A 22897-nucleotide genomic window follows, 5' to 3' on the forward strand; every position below is an offset into this window, starting at 1 on the left:
AAAAACCTGTGAAACATTCAAAAAGCATTTTTTACATTTTTTACCATATTTCTGTCATTTGACACAAAAACAAGAGGAAAACAGATTGAAGCGAATGGAATGAATGCAAATTGAATGTAGATGCAAAGCATTCTGTAACGGCTGCACTCAAATGTTGCTTTGTTTAACCCTTGTGTGGTGTTCAGGTCTGTGGGACATGTTTTCAATGTTTACCAAAAGAAAAAAAATGATGTGATTTATTATTATTTCAACCTCAGCTTCTGTGGCCTTTGATCATTTTCTGTGAAGAACACATAAAATAATACATTTTCAGTGACTTCACTCTGTTCACCCTCCACACATTTACATTACGCATATATATATATATACACACACACACACACACACACACACACACACACACACATATATATATATATATATATATATATATATATATATGTATGTATGTGTGTATGTGTGTGTGTGTGTGTGTGTCTGAGGGTGGACAACATGGACAGGCTGCTGACTGGCTACAGCTGCTAAAGGAGAACCCTACACTGGACACTTGTGATATTTTAAACACCTGGTATTTTTACATAAATTATTATGGCTCTATTGATTTAAAAAAACAGTAATGCAGTGGCTCCACTAGGCCACTGAGGAACAAACACATCAACACCACACAAAGGTTAATCCAAATATGTACATTGGTTCCACATGAATAAAAATATGAACTGAGTACATTCAAAGTAACACTTTTTACAGTAAACCATTTTAATTGGTTAAATCATTTAAATGGGATGAATGGAACTTTTCAGAGTTGAACATAAACACATTGTGTCATGTGAACATGCTGTACCTGCAGCAGGATGATCATAGTCAGGAACATGAAGACGCCTGACAGAACAGCAGAGGTAAACGTCCCATCACTGTTTGGGACAAAGTAGATTGGGACGCTTGAGAAAGTCTGCAACCAGATGGCATGACCTGATAGAGAGAGGAAAGTGAGGGGTGGGGTGGAGAGTGGGAGAGAGAGCAATAAAGAATATGGAAGAGAGAGAAAGAGAATAAAGGACAGAAAAGAGGAAAGAAATGAGAATGAGAGAGAACATAGAGAGAGAAAGAGTGAGAGAATAAGAGAGAGCATGAGAGAGAGAGAAAGAAAGAGAGAAAGAGAGAGAATATAAGACAACGAAAATATATAATAGGACAAAGAAAATTAAGGGAAGAAAGAAAGAAAGAAAGAAAGAAAGAAAGAAAGAAAGAAGGAGGAAAGAAAAGATGTGAGAGAACAAGAGAGAGAGAGCAATAAGAGACCAGAAAGAATGAGAACAAAAGAGACAGAAAATAAGCAAGAGTGAAAGGAAGAGAAGGGCAGAAGAGAGAGAGTGAAATGCAGAGACAGAGAGAGAGAGAAAGACAGAGAGAGAGAGAAAGAGAGAGAGAGAAAGAGAGAGAGCGTGTGAGACAGAGACAGAGAGAGAGAAAGACAGAGAGAGAGAAAGACAGAGAGAGAGACAGACAGAGAGAGACAGAAAGACAGAGAGAGAGAGACAGACAGACAGAGAGAGACAGACAGACAGACAGACAGACAGAGAGACAGAGAGAAAGAGAGAGAGAGAGAGCGCGCGAGACAGAGACAGAGAGAAAGACAGAGAGAGAGAGAGAGACAGAGAGAGACAGAAAGACAGAGAGAGAGAGAGAAAGAGACAGACAGACAGAGAGAGACAGACAGACAGAGAGAGAGACAAAGAGAGAGAGAGAGAGACAGAGAGAGAGAGAGAGAGAGAGAGAGAGAGAGAGAGAGACAGAGAGAGAGAGAGAGAGAGAGACAGAGAGAGAGAGAGAGAGAGAGAGAGAGATTAATCTTTTGCTTTCTGCCGTCTTAACCGACCCCTCAGAGGCTCTGTGTCTGTCCTTCGCTGGTCGAGACCTCACAGAGTGAGTTTTCTACTCAAGGTCATAACAGCACTTTGTAACTTCATCTGCTGTGAGATCATCGTTCATGCAGTGAAGCTCAGGCAGAATAAAGACGCGACTTTTAACTTCAGCAGATCGACAGAGCTCCTGTGTGTGACCTGTGCTCTGTCACACGTTTCTTTACAGTCTTCATGTTTTCACTTCGCTGTGCTGAGTGTGTAAGTGGTGTGTGGAGTTCAGAGTGCAGAGAACCTCCTCCTCCTCCTCACTTACCCACAGCGACAATCAAACACATGCAGATGAGCAGCAGCACGCAGAAGAGGACCTCCGTGTTCATCTTCTTCTCCAGCTTACTGCGCTTGTATCGCAGCCTGTTGTTGTTCAGCATGGACTTGGTCTCATGGCCTGCAACGAACAAGTCATCAATGAAGAAATCAAGTCCATAACATAGCAATAATCAGGTAAAGGCCATAATTAACAGCACAGTAATGAGCCTTACTTTTTAATTATTATAGACATCCTCTTCATCACTGTTATCATATTTACAGATATATTACAGATTATTTTCAGTTTGGTTGCAGTGGACAAATAAATGTGGAACACTACAAGGCTACTTTTAAATACTAAAGGCTAGATTTAAATACTAAAGGCTACTTTAAAATAGTTCAGGGGAGGGGGTCAGAATGCACACCACACTGCAGTGCATGCTGGGAACTGTAGTGCATCTCCGGGCGAAAGGAGCTAATAAGAATAGAAAATGAAAATAATTTCAGATTGTGTCGCGGGCCTGACTTGGCCCACAGGCCTTGTGTTTGACCCATGGGGTGTGGATAATCCATATCGCTGCTGTCGGAACAAAACCTTGTATTTTTAGTTATTAAACAGAATTTGAAAATGCCTGTTTCCCTTTATGAGAGAAGTTCATGATGAATGGACCAGAAAAAAAAAAACTGCCCAAAATGACTCTGAAGTCTGGCAGTCTGGTTCCATTGACTTACATTAAAAGTAAAGTAAGTTTTTCCCTCTCCTGACCATTTTGCAGATACACGTTTTCATTCCAACAACAGTGATATATAAGAGTGAGCTCAGTGGATCAGTTGGTGGTTGTTGTTGAGTTGCTGTAACTACAGTTTGTATAGAATGTAGCCCCCCACAAGTTATCAGACCCTGATGTAGGTGCAGCAGTTGCATGGTGGAAATAAACGCCAGCGAGTAACCATCACCTGCAGTCGTGTACAGGCAACTGAACTGACAGTGGCGTGCTTCTGATTATATGTCTACTTTGTGGCCTTTAGCAGTGAAATGTCCAGAGTTACTGCAGATACAGTGTTCATGAAAGTTTTTGCAATTTAAAAATTTTCCACATTATTATTCACAGTTCTTCGAGATGAATGCTGCCACTGTGTGTATTGCTGCATGCTGTTGTCCATCTTTATAGATAGCAGTATGAGGTAGAGTGTCAGAAACCACATATGTAAGTCTATTTGAGATTACCTGACAACTCAAAGCTCAGACGGGTTTTAAGATGATTTAGGCATGCACTTTGTAGGCTGCAGTGCTCATTGGAGAGCTGTAAGCTTCTATTACTTGTTAGCTACATTAGCCTTGTAGCTCCAGGGAAGGTTCAGACACGAAACATGTCTTGGCTGATGTGCATTAAGGGGAAAAACATGCAAAAAAAAAAAGTCTATATATATCTTTTTAAAAAAAAGCAAGCATGACGCAGGGGCTGGAAACAGCACTGTACCTGCATACACCACTATTCCTGAGGCATCAGCTGTATTTCTGACAGTGCATCCACGCAGCAGGAGGTTCTCAATGCCAAAACCTGTCTTCCTCCTGTCTTCTTCCCTGTAAAGAACACACACACACACACACACACACATGCACACACACACACACACGCACACACATGCATTTCACTGCCAGAATCCTTCCAATACTGATGCTGTAATGGACATGTTGGGTCTTTCGTGTCTTATCTGGTGTTTTCTGCTAGATGTGCTGCCATTCAACCTCTAATTCTGAACACTGAATGAAATGCTGAATTTTAGATGGAAATTGGGCCAGTATGTGTTGGATGACAGAGCAACACACAGGAAAGGGAGCATCTCAGCTCATATTTATTGCCCTGGACAGAAGCTGGAGCCGGGCCTTGGCTGAGCACACTGACTAGATGAAGCAACGTGAGAGATGAAGAGTCGAGTGCAGGGCGGATATCTGATCAGGATGAGTCAGCTTACAGCGACATATTCCAACTGCTTTCTTCCTGACAACAATCTCTACCTGAGAACTGACAAAACCATTCACAGAATTTTCTAATTACTTTGCGTAATTAAATGGTTAACATGTAATAAAGTCATTCCGAGTGATTTGATATAAAATGCGCAATTCTAGTGAAAGTTACCAAGTCAGAATTGTGAGCGGTGCTGGGTCAGATTCACAAAAGTGTATTAAGAACAAAAATCTTTGTAAATGTTTTTTCTTAAGTTCGTCCGTAGGGAACAAGTTACAAGAAACTTCAAGGTTCTTAAGAATTGCCTTAATTTATTAATTTATTTTCTATTTCTAACGATTTTCTCAAGAATAATTGCAAGAACAAGTGGTATTCCTGAAAATATTATGTTCTTAAATGTTTCCTTCACCTTACAAAAGCCTTACCTTCGTCTTAGGCTTTGTTTTTTTTTTCCAGACCTGATTATTCAATCCAGACATTTAAATAATTTAAGCAGAGGTCCTTTTTGCGTATGTTGCCTTGAGGCAACATTGTACAACAATGGGAGGAATTGATATAGAGCAGTGTTCCCTGAAGTGGTGAGACCTGAATTGCGACTGGCTAAATCTATTCCACTGTCGCACAATGTTGTTTCTAGGCAACAAACATATTTCTGCAAATTCTCATAACATGTACAATGTTATTGAAAAGTGAGGAAAATGAATTTGTTGCCCTGAGGCAACATTGTGCAATAGAGGGTAAAAACAATTAAGATTATCTTCAGAGAAAATTTGAAATCATTCTTATAACCTTTTAAGTGTTTGTCTTACGAACCTTCACAAGCTTTTTCTTGAGGACGTTTTCATGAATCTGGCCCAGATGTCCAAAGTGATTAATGCCTCTCAAAGCTGCCTCACAGAGTGTTATTAACAGGGGTGTGCATCTTGTCTTTGTTTGATATTCAAGTATCTCTAAGGGTTCATGAACAGACAATCGGCCCGAGCAGTCATTTCAATACTCAAATACTAGCGCTTTGAACAGTGCAGAGTACCACAGAACTCTTGCTCATCCTTAGTTGTGACATGAAATGGTTGCTGATGTGTTGCCTGAGGAACGTTTAAGCCTAAAATATCCATTCCTGGCAAAGAGGTACATGTATGGTCTCATAAGGCCCAAAGAAAACTTTTCCAGCTTACTGTATTTTTACTATTTATAATACTATCACTATTTTACCATTTTACCATTATCAACATTACGTATAAAAACTCTGAAGACACGTGTAGGTTCACTGGTCATTTCTGATAGTTAATGAAACGGCTATAGTCAAAGCCAATGTTGCTGACCCTTGGTGTAGTATGTAGTCAAGACATTTTAACAAATAATAATTAAAAATGGACTGAACCTTATGCTCAAACTTGAAAGCATGTGTATTGTTACACTCATAATGAAAGGCCTGAATACCAGAGTTTTCTACCCTAGCTCATGTGGACCTCCCTGGTCTCCATTTATTTAACTTGGACTTCAAAAAGGTGCATCAACTCTCTTTTGTGTGTTGTACTTCACTGTTTAAGGTCCATTTAGGCTGTTAAATGGTTAATGTCTCAGCATTTCCCCTTGTATTTCTTATCTACTGCTTGTTACTGTTTATGATTTATCACCTACTTTAAATCTAATAGATATGTTATGCAGCTAATGACAGAGAGAAGTTACAATGTGGCCCATATGAGCTCTTAGAGTTTAAAGGGTTAATTATTATCCATGTCTCATGTAACACCGTACCACAGACAAATGGACTTCTCAGGGCGTTCTGAATTGATGTTAACGAGCAGGCTAATTATGTTATTGCAGCTTACTGTCTTCTAGTCTGAGGAGAGGGGAAAGGGCCCATATAAAACAAAGCACAGTGTCACGCTTTCTCAGCTACGTGATAACCCACTTACTACAGCTGCTCCAGCACGCACAATAGAGCTAAATCTGTTTTCCTGGCCTACTTCACGCCCTGGACGTCCCTGGACGTTCTCGAGTGGGTCGTGTGACACTAATTTGACCGCTGGTACCACTTTCCCCTTGTTAGGGAACAGGCGGCGGTGTGGCCGGCAAAACACACAGAGCGGACATTCCGCACTCCATTCATTGGTATGGATCAGGCAAATAGAGAGCGGCAGTGGAGGTTGGATGTGGTTGATCGTGCATGAAATTGACTGTTGAGAGTTTCTCTGATACTCACAAAAAGCCATTGAAATGGTTGAGGTCGTCGTTGGGCTTCTCGCAAACGACGATGCTGCTGAAGTTCAGAGGTTCGAACGAAGAATTCTGAAACACACAACCAGCATCTATGGCTTAACATTTAATTTCATGTATGCTCGACTTAAGACCAATTTTGTTGTGAAATTAGGGCTGAGTATACTGATCCCTTGACTTTGACACAGATCCCTGAATGTTACTTCAATGTAATATCTCATTAAGGTAAAAGTTAAACAAACCCAATTTCAAAAAAGTCGAGAAAGAAGCTAAAATGCAAGTAAAAACAGAAACCAGTGATTCAGGAATATACTTCGACCTGTATTTGAACAAAAACAGTACCAATACAAGCTATGTAATGTTTTATCTTATTAACTTCACTGTCTTTTTGTAAAGCACTTGCAAAAAACTTATCGGCAAAAAAACAACAGTTTCAAAATATTGTTCCTTAATCCTTTCAGTGCAAGGATTTCAGCCATTTCACCCTTTATAGTGCATAATATCATCAAGGGAATCCAGAGAAATCTTAAAGGGCGTAAAGGTCAAGACCAAAAAAATCACATATAAATGCACATGACCTTTCACCCCTCAGAGGGTGCTGTATTAAAAATCGACATGTTTCTGTGATGGATGTCACTGCATGGGCTTGGGAATCATTTGAAAAACCATTATAAATAAACACTGTCCGTTACTGCATCCACGTTAAGACTGTACGATGCACAGGAGAAGTCACATGTATAAAAATGCTGCCAACTTCTCTGGGCTCAAGCGCATCTGTAATTGACTGATGCACACATGTCTGGAGAAATAAGAGATGTCCTGCTCTCTGGGCCAAAGAAGAAAAAGACCACACTGACTGTTACCAGCATATAGGCAGGGTCTGTCACGGTATGGAGGTGTATTGGTGGGGAACCTGCATTGACACATATGCTGCCTTTTTAGACACTGTCTATTTCAGGATGTCCATGCGTCCACAATGTCCATTTTAACATGACAGCACCAAGCCACATTCTGCATGCGCTACAACAAGGCTACTTAATCAGAGAATGTGGGTGCTTTACTGGCCTTTCTGCAAACCAGAACTGCCTTTCATTGAAAATGTGTGTTTTATTAAGCTCAACATGTGACCAGAAAAGGCCCTGTATATTTATACTTGTACAACAGTAAAATGGCAAATAAATATATTCAAGTTTTCAAAACAGGATTGGTTTGTGTTTTCAGTGCCCAAATGTTAAGATAATCCTTTAATAGTCCCACAATGGGTAAATTCACGAAACCACACGTGGCCCATACGGGGCAATGCAGTGATAAACATGCTCCCATTCCAGTTTGTTTGGAATGTGTTGCTGGTATCACATTTAGAATGAACGTGTATTTACAAAAAAACTCAAATTAAGTTCATAAACTAAAGCATAAAATATTAAATTTTTGTACCGTTTTCAATTTAATACAGGTCTAATTTACTAATCACTGCTTACTGTTTTTACTGTTTTTTTCTTTTTAGGAATCAGGGTTGTGTACTTTAGTACTTTTTGTACGTTGTACTTTAAAATGCACATATTGGAATTAAAATAAACTATACCAATATGAAAATACGGGTACCTTCACACAGAATGGACAGCCAATCAGATTTTGGAACGAGAATACTTATTGGCTCACTGAGGTAGCTGTTAAATATTGTTTATGTATTGAAACTTGGCATTGAATGGCACATCATTTTTCAATACCTTGTAGTAATTTGGTACCAAGAAAAGTATTTAATCATCAGCTCCTCATGACATATTGTGTATTTGTTTAGTTGGTGCATATGACTTTTTTCAAGACTCGACTGGGCCTGAATATTCTGCAGAACAGTCTACACTACTGTGGTCTTATATACAGTACTGTCCAAATGTCTTAGACACTTAAGCAAATAGTTTGAAACCATTTTCTGACCAAAGCAAATTCTTACTACCAGGACAAATAGCTTTTTAAATGGAAATTTCTCAGGTATGCACAGTGCTGTATGTGGCTTTCACATCCGTATCAATATATTTGACAGCAGATGCTCTTTGTAGACATACGACAATATAAATTCGGTTTAGTTGGTGTATCTGACATTTTCCAAAGTCTAGACTGGGCCTAAATTGCTTTAAAATCCACCTGCTTTCAGAAAGGTCTTTTTGTAATGGGAATAGTTGTACAAAGAAGCAAGAATGATAGACTGAGAGAAAAAAGTGTGGGTGGAGAGGTGGGGGGGGGGCAAATAAATAGGAGGGAGTGGTGGCTTCCTGCAAAAACCATGAAAACTAACCTGTAACACCTGTATCTTTAAAACCCAATGACATTAACAGTGGAGTACTTTGCATGTCACTAAGATGAATCATATGCTCGGAATGTAAACTACTGGGAGCAGTCAGAGATGGCATGTCCTCAGTGGGTTTAGGTATGACCGTGACTATTTTCGTTCCTGTACCAGACAAGATGAGCTCTGCTGTCCCTGCAGGTCATGGATTCTGACCCTGCTAAAGACGGCACACTCACTCATGGTACTCAGAATAGATGCCGGAAAATATTTACTATGTGTAAATGATTATGTAGAAAATACTTGCAAAGGTATTGTATATGCAAAATTCAGATACATGGGTTCCACATGAATGAAATCATAAACACAGTTTTTGCCAAAAGTAAGTGAAGAAAGACAAAGCTGTGGTTGGTGTGGTGTACTTGGTAACATCTTTGCCTTCTATGCTGTAGAGTGGGGTTCAATTCCCCTCCTAGGTAAGCACCCTATACTGTACCAATACAGGTCCTTGGGCAAGACCCCTAACACTACCTTTGCCTACCTGTGTAAAAATGATCAAATTGTAAGTCGCTCTGGATAAGAGCGTCTGCCAAATGCTCTAAATAAAAGGGTTTTGTGTTATTTTGTTCATGTGGAAATTATAGACACATTTGAATGAAGTAAATTCAACAACCAATGGAAAACCTTGAATTGTTCGAATTTAGTGAGTTTTTGAACAGAGCCACACAAATCATAATCAAACTGGGGTTCAATCCACCATCTAGACAAGCACCCTACACTATACCAATAAGAGTCCTTGGGCAAGACTCCGAACACTACCTTCACCTACCTGAGTAACAATGATCAAACTGTAAGTCACTCTGGATAAGAGTGTCTGCCAAATGCTGTAAATGTACATCATGCTTCTTAATAAACAGTGCATTACATTTATCTAGTACTTTTATTCTGTCATCACTTTATACATGGTGGAAATTTGGGAGGGACATATAGATAGAGACAGACAGACAGCAAGACAACTGATTGTATGACCTGTTTCCCAGGCACAGGATCAGATGTAGCCCCTTAAAATCCCGGGCTTATTACATATTCAGGCATATTATTTAGTAACTACAGGGACTTCAGTGCAATCTGCTTGAGCTATTCTTAGGTTATAGAACTGTGTAATAACGTATGCAATAACTTATTACCAAATCTTACACAGTCAGTGGGGATTCTCTAATAAAAAGGCTGTCATCTGCATTTGCAAGACAAAGGCATTTATTTTAGTATATAAACAGTTCTGAGTTGCAAGAGGTCTAGCCATGTCCTCACTGTGCTGGAGAAGCCGGGCACCACTTTCCTCTGCTTGAGGTTAGTCTCGCCGTCCAGATTGGCCGTCTCCATGTGGCACACTCCATTAGGGTCGGAGGTGTGTAGGAGCAGGATGTCTGCGGGAATTATCTCATTGGAGAGCACTCTCACAAAATCCCCCACCCTCACATCCTTCCATCTCCTCTCCACAAAGCTTCGCTGGCTCCTGCAGGACACAAACACACACACATACTCAGCATGTAAACTAAAGCCACACGCCATATAAACAGTCGCTCAAAAAGACCTGAATACTGAGCTGAGGAAAACACTGTAAAATAATCTTATATTCAGTCACACATTGCTTTCAATCTGATACTGGTCTAATTTTATGTTCTAATCTAACGAGAAGCAAAACATGTAGTGCACCATTAATTAACTCACTAATTATGTCAAGTTGTTTATTCATGTATGTTATGTTGATGAATTCCATAATGTGTTTGGATCTAATTATTTACACTAGCTGTCAAAAATTTGGGGACATCCCGTCTCTCAAAATGTTTCAATACTAATTGTCATGTTTTCAAATTAAAGGAGTATAATGTATCACAATGTTAATTTCACAACATACACTATACAGGGTAATGTCAGGGTTATTGTCACAAGAGCAATAACTACGATTGTCTCACAATGTAATTGTCACAATGTCACAACAGGGACTGTAGTGTAATATGCCACAATGTGTCACAATGTCACAACAGTTATTTGCACCTCAGTATTTATTGTTTATTATTACTTTTGGGAGTTAATTGGGACCTTGAGTACACTATTTTGTTCCACCTCATGTACCACGTGTGATGCAAATGACAATAAAGCCTTATCTTATCTTATCTTATCTGAACAGACACTACAGTGTAATATCTCAAAGTGTGTCACAATGTAACAACAGATACTGTAGTGTAATATCTCACAATGCAAACGTCACAACACACAGTATAGTGTAATACCTCACACTGTAAATCAGTGTCACAGTGGACACAACTGTGTAATACCTCATGGTGTCAAAACAGGCAGTGAACAAGAACTGGGTGGGCATGTTCATGACCGCAAGCCTGATGTTCCTGTGCTTTGACTTTGGGTTAAATGGTATGGTATGTCCTCAGCTGGGCCGCAGAAGGACAAGGACTCCTAAAAGCAATCCTATGTAATGGCATTTTCATCAAACATGCTGTCTTGCATGCGGGACTGGATCAGGAACATTTTTTAACAGGACATCTACGACAAGCCACATCAGCCACTCCTAGTTTGACAAATAACAGACGTATCTGTCAGATGCACTTTGTGTGCAAACAATGTGCTCTCTTATAGACTGTTTAACAAGCTGTGCAACATAGGGCCTGAAGGAGTATCAGTGATGCACTGTAGAACTATGTTTGAACTTTCATCTTAGGTTTGATGGTCATCACATTCATGTCAGCCAGTTTCATGTAGGTTATCTCTATGTATCTGACCTATTTCTAACCCACTTTAGCTCAGTAATCATTAGATGGGTTTTATGTTATGGAACATGAGTTGTTCTGTATTTTTACTTGCTTCCGAGATGTGAAATTTGGAGCAGACACTCTAAACTGTTATGCCAAGTGATGAAACCGCTGACAAAAGAATGTTAGCCCGCAAAAAAGGACGAGAATTTTGGACTTTTCTGCTGGGATGGCAATTCTCCAAATGGGCTACACTGTGTGAATTTCTAACAGAGCTGCTTTGTTGGAAGAAAAAGAGTTTCAGAGCACCAGGCTTGGTGTACTGACCCTGAGCACTGGCGCTGGGATTTTCAGTTAAAATCACTTTAGAAGCCTTCTGTACTGCTTAGTTCTGTACATGTTCTGTAAACAGAATGAGGAGCCGATGGAGCTGGTATTACAAAACCAATATTTTTAATATAAAATGTCGTTTGCATCTGTGCCTTATTGAATGAAAGCCAGGGCATGCTGTGGTTTTGATGTAGCTAGTAAAAAAACACATAATGTTACCAAATGTGGCTTTTCCGCCCCAAAGCGTTTTTCAATCCACTCCTGTGCCTCGCGTCAGAGTGTAGATAGAGCACTTCCTTCTAGACGTAACCATTTTTACATTTACATTTATGGTGTTTGGCTGATGCTCTTATCCAGAGCGACTTAAATTTGGTAATTTTACACAGGTAGGCCAAGGTGGTGTTAGGAGTCTTGCCCAAGGACCCTTATTGGTATAGTGTAGGGTGCTTGCCCTGGTCGGGGATTGAACCGCAGTCTACAGCGTAGAAGGCAAAGGTGTTAACCACTACACTAGCCAACCACATTTTCAAGGGATCTACCCTGTCTAAAAGCATTTACGTTATCTAGAAAACATGTAACTACTTGATTTTGAATGGAATTTGCACATAAACATTAATCTCCACATCATGTAATGCATATTCTAGGTAACAAAATTCTGGGGCTCCCTGCAAGACTGAGGGTTATGGCTCGAACTCTGCTTTGATCTAAGCTCGTGACTGCTAATACATAGTATTCAATTTATACAATGGACTTTTTTTGTACTAAAGTTCAATTTACATTTAAAGTCAATGTAAAATACCCTGTGTTAACCCTTTAAATGGCCAGGGCCTGTTGGCGAACCCAAAGTTTTATCCCACAATTCTATAACCTGAGAATAGATCAACCAGTTTGAATTGAAGTCCTTGTAGTTACTAAATAATAAACCTTAATGTGTAAGAAGCCTGGAATATTAAGGGCTTAATCATTATTAATACTAAATGTAATTATTTGTTGAATATAAGCTGCTTGTAAAAGCAAAAAGCCACCTGAGGCAGTGTGTTACAGTGATTTTACTCTGCGTCCTGCCTTCTTTCATACAAAGCCAATTCCGAAAAGGCTGGGACTACTAATAAAAACAGAAAACAGTGCTTAGTAAATTCTGGTTGACCTGTATTAAATTGAAAATGGTACAAAAGCACAATATTGGTTGAAAACGTTGGTAAAGAAGCATGTTACATCATCTTTCCTTTTTCACTGCATTATAATAATCACCTGGGGACTGAAGACACTAAGTGATTCAGTGGTGAGCCTCAGCCCGTACTTGCTGATAAAGGACTAGGCCTTTTTCATGTTTGCATCACCTGAAAACATTTCATAATGTTTCTAGTCTTAAACAGCTCATGTCCCAGCTGTTTTGGAACATGTTGCTGGTGTCAATTTCACAATAAATGTATGTTTAAATGTATAAAAAACAAGGAAGTTGATAAGGTAAACCACTGCATGCACTTTATGGACAAAAGTATTGGGACACCTATACAGCACACCTACCTTTTATGACATCCCAATCTAAATCCATAGTCATTAATATGGTGTTGGTCCCCCCTTTTGCAGCTATAACAGCTTTCACTCTTCTGGGAAGCTTTCTACAGGATTTTGGAGAGTGCCTGTGGGAATTTCTACCCATTCATTCAGAAGAGCCTTTGTAGGTGAGACACTGATGTTGGACGAGAAGGCCTGGCTCACAATCTCAGTTCTAGTTCATCCCAAAAGTGTTTGATGGGGTTGAGTTCAGGACTCTGTGCGGGCCAGTAAAGTTCTTCCACACCAAACTCAACCAGCCATGCCTTTATGGAGCTGGACACATACAACTGTCCAAAATGTCTTGTTCTGCTAAAGCATTAAGATTTCCCTCCACCGGAACTAAGGGGTCTAGGCTGACCCCTGAAAAATAACCCCATAGCATTATCCTTCCACCAAACTTTACAGTTGGCACAATGCAGTCAGGCACAAGATGTTCTCCTGGCATTGGTCAAACCGAGACTCGTCCATCAGACTGCCAGATAGAGAAGTGTAATTCCTCACTCCACAAATGTTTTTACACTGTTTGTTTCCAGAATTCCGCCAGAATTCCAGAATTTCACTGATGTTCACAAACCCAGCCGCATGACAAGTTCTTTATAATATGTGCATATTTTACCACCCTAAGGGTCCCGCTGCTCAGGCCCCCCACAGCGTGAGCTCTGCAGGTCCCTCCCCTATAAATGATTCTAGCTCTCTTAAAGTTCAGTTCAAGTTCAGCTCATCAGGCGTTGCTTAAAACCCAAAGTTTCTTGACAATGTTTTGCATGTTTTTTCAAATACTAAGTACTTTTAAGTACTAAACATAACATTCATTAAACATTACTGCTGACCACAAAGAAAACTCTCCCCATCTACCAAACAGCAGTAATTAATTCCAATTTAATGAAGCTTCCTCCTTTACCTGCGTATCTGCAACGGGGACTCACTGCAGAATACAGCTGCATAGGCATAATATGAGGAAAAATCTACTGTGAACAACACAGAAAGCTAAACATTTAAAACAGATCTAAACAGAACTGATTCAAGGGCATAAATGATGTAAAATATTTGCGGCTTGAAAAAAAAAAAAAAAATTCCAAATGTGTAGATCACAGTACCATGACACTATTAAGCAGATCTCTAAAGGCCTACAAAACCGCTGCTTCAACACGTCTCACGCAGCCTGCAAGCAGCTGCTGAAAGAGAGAGCGAGAGAGAGCGAGAGTCTTGACATCTTAAATTTAGCGACAGCTCAGTTGCCACCAGTTCGGATGTTTCGAAACATTTTCTTTCAACAGCGTTTGTGAGTCTATGTGCGTAAGTGTGATCATGCCTGGGATAAGAAATATTCCAAAAGAAGACGAGTGTTTGCACTTTGTGATAAGCAAGACATCTATTTCTGGCAGGCGGCTGTCAGTGGATGTGTGTAAGTGTGAAAAATAATAATATTTGGGCAGCACCTGCGGTTCTATTCCCTGGCTGTGTCGGAGGGTGAGACAGCACCTCCCCGGCTGTGTTGCTAGACACAGCTGTGCACATCTGCATGGGTTTTTTGTATTAGAGGGCCACATGTTCTTGAGTGTTTTCTCTAGTCTTTGAACTAGTGACAAGTCAGCTTATATGGATGTAGCTTAATAAACAAAGCAAAATACAGATTTATGCTAGATTACACTAGATCAGATTAGATTCCGGTAGATTACCTTAGTCTGGATTACAATATATCAAATATCAATGACGCTTTCGAAATTTCGGCATAATTAGACAGTTTGGATAAATAAAGTCATTGTAAATGCTTTGATATGAAATGGTCCATTCTAATTGTGTGACGTCTGAAGCATGTAACCACACGGAAAGCCAGAAAATAGTCACCTGATCAGTTTTTGGCTTAAAATGTATTTTGTAAAGTCTGTGCACAGCAGAAAGATGCATGCGCATGTTATTAGGCAAAACGGTCCCCAAAGAAAACTTATTTTTTTTAGATTTAACTCTATCTTACCCATATCGACGTTACATACGGTATACAAACTCGGAAGAGTTGTATAGCTTCACTAGTAAATAATATATAATAGATAGTAAATAAAACGGCTGTATTTGTGTTACGGACATTGTGACACCTGGTTCCTGTCACCACCACTGTAAAGATGGTAGTTAAAAAAAATACTACCAAACCACTCTGAATGACTTTGTTTACATCTCAACCACCTGGTTATGCATAAATTTTGCAAAAATAATGGAATGTCCTTTAAACCCTAAGGGCTCATATGTGGACATATCAGTTCCTCACGCTACCAACTACATAACTTTGCTTCACACTATCCATCCATCCATCCATTTTCTAAGCCGCTTCTCCATCAGGGGGGTGGTGCTGGAGCCAGTCCATCGCAGGGCAGACAGACAGACACAGACAGTCACTCACGCTTAGGGGCAATGTAACATGTACAATTGGCCTGACTGCATGTCTTTGGACTGTGGGAGGAAACCCACGCAGACACAGGGAGAACATGCAAACTCCACACTGAGAGGACCCTGGTCGCCCGGCCGGGGAATCGAACCCAGGCCCTCCTTGCTGTGAGGCGACAGCACTACCCACCACGTCACCGTGCCGCCGTGCTTCACACTATTTATAGAATGATTTCAGGCAGACACTGAATAATAAGTCTTGAGGTTATTAATGGAATAATAAGCCTGAAGGTTAAACAGGTATTTAAATACAATTTCAGGTTATACAACCTGTTCATAAGGTATGTAACCTCCAAGAACTCGGTGACACACACATCTACAGTAAACCTACCGAAACCTTTCAAGATTTTTCAGTCCACTGAACCCACTGCATTCCAAGTGGCTTCAAAGATAATGAACAAGCCGGATGAATGAGTGGCATTTGTTGAAAACACAGTGGGGTGGATTATGCGCTACTGTGAGAAACACACCCTGACAAAGCAAGTTATGCATCATCAGCATGTCAGAGCTTTTAGAGAACCAAATATGAGGGAAACAAGCGAATCCACAAGTATGAAAGATTCATATGAATTATTAGACATTTAACTGAGGTATTTTGTTGCTCACCAGTGACCCCTACCTTATGCCACCCACTGGTCACTTTATAGGCCCAGCCCATTGTTTAGGTGTATAGTTAGCCCATCATTGGAGCCCTGTTGACCAGATATTTGGATGATGGGCCCTTCTCAGCACAAGAGAACATAGTCTGATTTGCAACAGAAAAAGAAGAAAAAGAGCCGCTCTGCAGCATTGATGGAGGGTTAAATGATGGCTGACATACACTGTGCTTCAGCAGATGAACTACAGTCTCTGTTCACCAGCAAGAAAGGGCTTCTAATAAAGTGGACAGGCTGAGTTGATCTGAACTAAGCAATATTTCCCTCATGCTCAGAAATCCTGCAGTATGTTGGAGGCTAATGAGGTACGTCTTGGGGTAAAATGCGTATAACTCGACTCACAAATGCAGAGATATGAGTTGCTTTTGCTCCACCTCTGAATACAGCGCGCTGAATATTGCAAGCGGTAGCAACGTTACATAGAGCAATAACCATCTGATTATCAGATTAGTGAAGAAATATTACTGTTAATGTTTTCCCCCCGAGGGTTCACATCAGCAGCAAGTGGGGTGAATACTATTACTGCTGCTATCTAATGTCACTGGATTAGTTCGTGATTATAGAAATAAACCATAATGCACAAACAGCAGCTCTCTGAGCGGACGAAAAACATGTTGATGCTTGAAGCCACAGTCCCTTTAACCTCACTTATTATGGTGCATTTACTCTTAAGGCCCAGGTCAGAACTAAATAACTCGTGAACTGGTTTATGAGAATATGTGGTTCAAGTACATGAGTGAAAAAACAATATGAAAAAAACGGATCGCAAATCATGGTCAAGCAAAACCACGCTGGAAAAAAGCACGTATTTGCTGTAACAGAGGTCACAGGCCCTCACAATACAAATCCCACTGTTTTTTTCCTTTTCACTCCTGGATAATTGGACGATTTGTGCAACCGACTGCTCACTGTGCCACAAATGACTTCTAGCTTAAAGCTAAGCTGAACGGTCCAAAGCACCTTCACTGTGTGTGAAATCTGAAATGGTGAAATGCTGCATGATTAGTAAGTCGCAGGTTCACAGTGACAAACTTGTTACGTCAAGAGTTAAAAGGGGACCTATTATGCTAATTTTCAATGAGCATAATTTTATGTTTGGCGCCTACTAGAGCAGATTTACATGCTTCAGTGTTCAAAACCACATTATTTTTCACCCTCTGTTAAAGTTCCTGTGTCTTTAAGCCCCGCCTCCAGATGTACATGCTGTTCTGTGAATGGTCATCCCGTCTAATCTATTTTGTCCGAACTGCCAGAGCAATTCCGCCCTTAAATGTTCCGCCCCTGTCTTGCAGTCTGCAGCCAAACCCTTCTGTCCTGAACAGCTGTAAACTCCACTGTAGCTATTTTTCCAATGGCATTGGTTCTTATCAGTCTGAGAGAGTCCGATCCTGAAAGTCAAGTCAGTGTCTTTTTGGAACGGCTACAAAACTGAATACACTCTTCCTGGCCTCCAGTAGTTGCTGTATGTTGTGTGAGCTTTCCAGCTTTGCAGCTTGCCAGTAAGAGGGCAGTAAGCATCATGCCACGAGATTGTGTCATAAAGAGCTGTATAACACGCTAAAGGCAAACGGAAATCTGGAAAAGCATGATTTGTCTCCGTTAACACACACGGTACAGTGTGATCAGTTCCGAATGACTTCTTACTCTTTTTTCCAAAGTCAGTGTGAATTCAAAATCAAAGTGAACGTGAACCAGAAAGCATTTTCATTCTGAACTGTGACATATTACTGACGGAAATCATTCGATTTTTCTATGACAGTTCAGGGTCAAACACACATGTACATCTTTCATATTTGTCACAAAAAGTGTGTAAAGGCAACCGCCTCTAGTCATGGGACAGTTGTCCTTTCACAACTTTTGTGAATACTAGGGATGGTTGTAACACTGCCATAGGGCAGCTGTAACATGCATTGGTAATACTGTAAAATGCAGTACAGTATCAGAAGGGAGGTCTACTTCTGACCCTTCATAGGATTCTGAGCTGTTAGTGGTTATACATCTCTTTTGAAATGTGCACATCTATATTTTTCAAAATAAATTTATCTTATTGAATGTTTGAGCTTCATTTGTTGCTCTACATACCAAAGGAAATAGTCTAGGTTTCTTTAGTTCCTATTTATTTTAGCCTTTTTTTTCCCAAACACAATTTAATTGCAGCGTTCAATGCACTGAGTACTGTACATTGAAAGTTTCACCAAAGCCTTGTATCCTGTCCTAACACACTTCAACAGTTTTATTTTTAGTGGACAGATCCATGATTACAGCAATACATGTTTTATTAAAATAGACACAGGGACCATCTGAAGAGAAAGCAACGTGAGAAAGTGAATATGTTACCCCACAAGTAGATTTTTCCCCTGGAAAAGGGGTATTTAAGGTACACGGCTGGATCTTGTTGTACATTCTACAAACCTTGATGAACAAAAAATGTACCTGCACTTTTGTGTGACAGTGATGAGGCAAAATGGTCCCCAAAGAAAGCTTAAGTTTTTCAGATTTACCACTATTTTATCATCATCAACAGACGACGCGTGCAGGTTCACTAGTTCAGGTTCACCTTGTTTACACAATTTGGTGGAATTGGCCATTAACCATCACCCTGAAGACTATAAACTGCAGCTCAGATGGACTAATTCTGTATTTCTGCATTAAAGCTTCCTCAGCCATTCTAAAAAGTTTGAATAAGTTTTATAAACTTTTATAAAGTAGTTCTGGTCCTGAAATCTGATTGGCTGAGCCACATTCAAAACAACCAACCCTGTATTACTGCACCACAACACAAAAAAACCCTGGTGCTGTTAAAGGATTAGTCTTTGTCTCTGATCCTCATAGTACTGATCGTAGCTAAGTGTACTGATGAAGTAGGAGCCCAGTTCTGTTTAAACTCAGGGGCTGAAACTGTCTTTCTTTACCAGAACAGGGCTGGACAGCTAACAGGCCAAAAGACAGGTTAGCTAACATGCTAAACTACCCCAACATTAATACCACAGGCGTGAATTAAAGTGCTCGCGATATGATTCGCTGAAAACCGGCAATATAAAAGTCTAAAGAAAGTCACCTGAATGTCTTACACGCTTCGGTCTTGGCCTACAGGTTAGGGAATCAGCCTTGTGGCCAGATCCCTGGTGTGATGCCCTGAGCTGAGCAAGGCACCTAAACGCCAACTGCTTCCCAGGCGCCGTGGGTGGGGCTGCCCACCCCCCTGGGCGTGAGTGTGGTGTTTCTCTACAAGGATGGGTTAAATGCAGAGGTGAAATCCCCCCATTGTGGGACAAATAAGGGTCACTTAACGCTAACACAACTTAAATGTCCGTGTTTCAGTCAGAAGTCGTCAAACCGAGGCTGAATCCCGAAAAACTCCATCCTCCCTAGATAAATAGTCTGCTGTGTAACATTAAGTTGAGAAATTCTAGCTTCTGCGGTCAGACAGTGCCTGCTTGTCGAGTATGAATGTGGATGAATCCCAAATATCAGTATTCTGCGTTGTTGGGGCGCAGGGGTCTGTATTTAAGTTGTGATGTAAGTTAAGTTAGTGCACTATGTAGGGAGCAGGGAGGCGTTTGAGATTCAGCCCCAGCGTGAGGAAAGTGGCGCCCTCAGACTGGCAGAAGATCCGCGGTGGTGATTTGGTGGCTAAAAAGTTCTTATAAACTGAAGGTATTTACATTAAGCAGTGCTGTGTTATCACATGTTCACTGTTATACAAAAAGAGGTTTTAAAAATCATGAAATAGCTGCAGTTCACAGCGACGGGCGGCCCAACGTTCTTCTCCTCCTTCAGTGGCCAGTGGTTGCTTAGCAACGCTATCATACTCTAAAGTTACTACATTTCTTGGCATAATACTTGTTTATGTCGAGTATTATTAATAGTAATTTGAATAATCATCTGAATCTTTTAATGTATTTTATGATGTGTTTTTTAAAAGCAATAAGCCACTCGAGGCGGTGCGCTACTGTGATTTTCTCGTGGGGAAGGGGGTTTTAGGCACAGAACACCTTCCCAGTGATAAAATCACAGTAATCCACAGCCTCTGTGGCTTTAGGAAATGATGTCTATGCAATGCAACATGCACGAGCGCATGACCCCTCCAGCTGGAGCTACAGTACTGAACAGTGAAATGTGTTTTGAACTTGACTTTGAACCAGTTCAGTAGATTGATTCAAATAATCACTGCATTTCCTGAAGAACTCTGGAAGACTGAACATCAGTGGCTTGTCCTGAAAGTGGGAGAAACACTCCAGGGTCCTGAGATTGGAAAGAAAGACTCCGAACAGCATCGCTCCTGACAAATAAGGGAGCTTTTTGAAAATGCCCTTCGGACGACACAGCCATGTCAGAACAGGACGTCAGAGTGTGCTGACCCAGGCCGGTGTGTGCGCGTGTCTGGCTGAGCTGCGGCCCACCTGGGTTCCCGTGTATAGAAACACTCTGGGAAGCTCCAAATGGAGCTCAGGCTCAAAATACATGAGAGGCACCAAGTAACCATGGCAATAAGTGATGGATTCGGTGTGACTTTTGAAAATAAGAATAATATCTTGGAATACACCTGCGATAATCTCTCTCTCTCTCTCTTTCTCTGTCTCTCTCTCTCTCTCTCTCTCTCTCTCTCTCTCTCTCTCTCTCTCTCTCTCCTTCCTCTCTCCCTCCTCCTCATTCTCTCTCTCTCTCTCTCTCTCTCTCTCTCTCTCTCTCTGCTGTGTGGGGAATTACTGCTTTTTTCACCAGCTATTCTGTTCGGTGGCTCTAAAGTAGATCTAAATGACGTTCTCTCTGTCTTCCCTCTGATGCAACGCTGTGATGAGGGTTTTTACCGAAATGCACACAATGCGTTGGATGCAAGACATTGTTGTGCTGCTCTTCAAAAGGGAGAAAAAATCTCCCACACAAATTTTATTTCTAGGTCAAAAATTCCCATGGGGTTCTGAAACACACAGACGAAGTGAAACGCACGCACACACACACACACACACACACACACACACACACACACACACACACACACACACACATGCACTCAAACGTGCGCTGCCACGCACACAGGCCGAGAGAAGGAGGAGAGAGGGAAAGAGAGACCTAAAGAGAGAGAGATAGTCACAAACACAAGAAGACGCCACACATTTAGGTTATTAAAAGCCGTCGTTAATTTGTCAGCGTCATGCACCTTCGGAGAGAAGGCACAGCAATTTAAATCCCTCCAAAAAGCACACAGAGTGCAACAGTTCATGCTGATGAATCTGTCTTACATAAAGCCAAGCACTGGCATAAAGGGATAAGCAGCTGTCTCACAGACAGCTTTCCACATTTGGTGGTTTGGTGTTTTTAATGAGGCAATTATAAGTTCTGGATCATTACTAGCTGTTCAGTTCCACCTTTTATTCAGTGTAATACCTTATCAAGCATTTATTAAAATAAGTTCCAGGCTTTTTGGGACGTGTACTCCATAGGCCTCGTTTTTCTGAAATGATCCCACCCGTTGTTAAATAAGCACAGCATATGTGTTATTTGGTTATTTGGACTGCAAGAAAGACCCAGTGGCAAATATGCAAATATACCACATGGAAAACAAATAATGTTTCTAAAAATTTGAAGGGTCACGTTATTACGTGCTGTGTTTATGGTGTTTATATATATATATATATATATATATATAGAGAGAGAGAGAGAGAGAGAGAGAGAGAGAGAGAGAGTGTCAAATGGCCATTCTGTCTAAGACATTAATTTTTCAGCCTCAGGAAAAAAAGCAGAAAACATATATTTCACAAGAAATCAACATAAAAGGCTCAACAACTACACGTAATATCAACATTTCCTGAATGTGCAGTATTTTTTAGGAGAAATCTGCAGGGATTTTTTTTTTCACACCACTAAGTTCTCATGATCCAAATAATCCCAAACATGCACAATGATGTTGAACTCTGGGTTGGTCAGTCCATTGCTCTGAGAACACCAGCAGCTTCTTCGATCGACATTTTCTTCTTTTTGCCTATTTTCTTTTCTCAGTAAGGGTTAATGGGCAGCTACACATCCTTTCAGACCCACAGCACTGAGTCGTCTTCTCACAGTGGAAGGATGGACAGAAACACCTGTGGATGTTTTCAGACCTGAATTTCTCAGAGTTTAAAGTTCTAAGCACTGTTTATCTGATGGGGACAGTGTTGGTGGCTACCAGGTCTTGTTCCAGGTGGTTGTTAGGAGTCTCATTTTCTCTGTATCTTTTAGATGTTGTATTTTTTGGATTTTAGTTTCTTTACACTTTCCTTTTCCTTGTGCAAGTGGATTCTCTTATATCTGATCTTGTCAGAAATACCTTCAGAAAAACGAACAACTTCTACTTAATGACCATTTTGACAGGGGATGACATAATTGTAGCAGGGTTGCCGCTGACATTTGCATAGTGTTGTACGCTTTACAAGCATCAGAAATACATACAACTCTTGAATTCTGCATCTGTATCATAGTCCATTCCATTTCTATAGCTGGTCATGTTCAACAAGGAACCTCA

At 40.6% G+C, this 22897-nt stretch overlaps 1 protein-coding gene across 3 annotated transcripts in view; it reads right to left on the reverse strand.

The window, feature by feature from the left end:
• Window positions 1-22897, reverse strand: part of atp10b (ATPase phospholipid transporting 10B) — a 49253-nt gene that overhangs the window by 25068 nt on the left and 1288 nt on the right. For 2 of the 3 annotated variants that reach the window (XM_017711551.1, XM_017711550.1), the window contains exons 2-6: window positions 9954-10158; window positions 6345-6430; window positions 3650-3753; window positions 2176-2307; window positions 842-969 (exon numbers count right to left, since the gene is read on the reverse strand). In XM_017711551.1, coding sequence (XP_017567040.1) covers window positions 842-969; window positions 2176-2307; window positions 3650-3753; window positions 6345-6430; window positions 9954-10158 — 655 coding nt within the window. Of the gene's footprint in view, window positions 1-841; window positions 970-2175; window positions 2308-3649; window positions 3754-6344; window positions 6431-9953; window positions 10159-19453; window positions 19563-22897 lie in introns of those variants that run through there. The other variant, XM_017711552.1, reaches the window with a different exon arrangement.

This window comes from Pygocentrus nattereri, chromosome 11 (genome assembly GCF_015220715.1).
Source record: "Pygocentrus nattereri isolate fPygNat1 chromosome 11, fPygNat1.pri, whole genome shotgun sequence".
In the NCBI taxonomy this organism is placed as follows: Eukaryota; Metazoa; Chordata; class Actinopteri; order Characiformes; family Serrasalmidae; genus Pygocentrus; species Pygocentrus nattereri.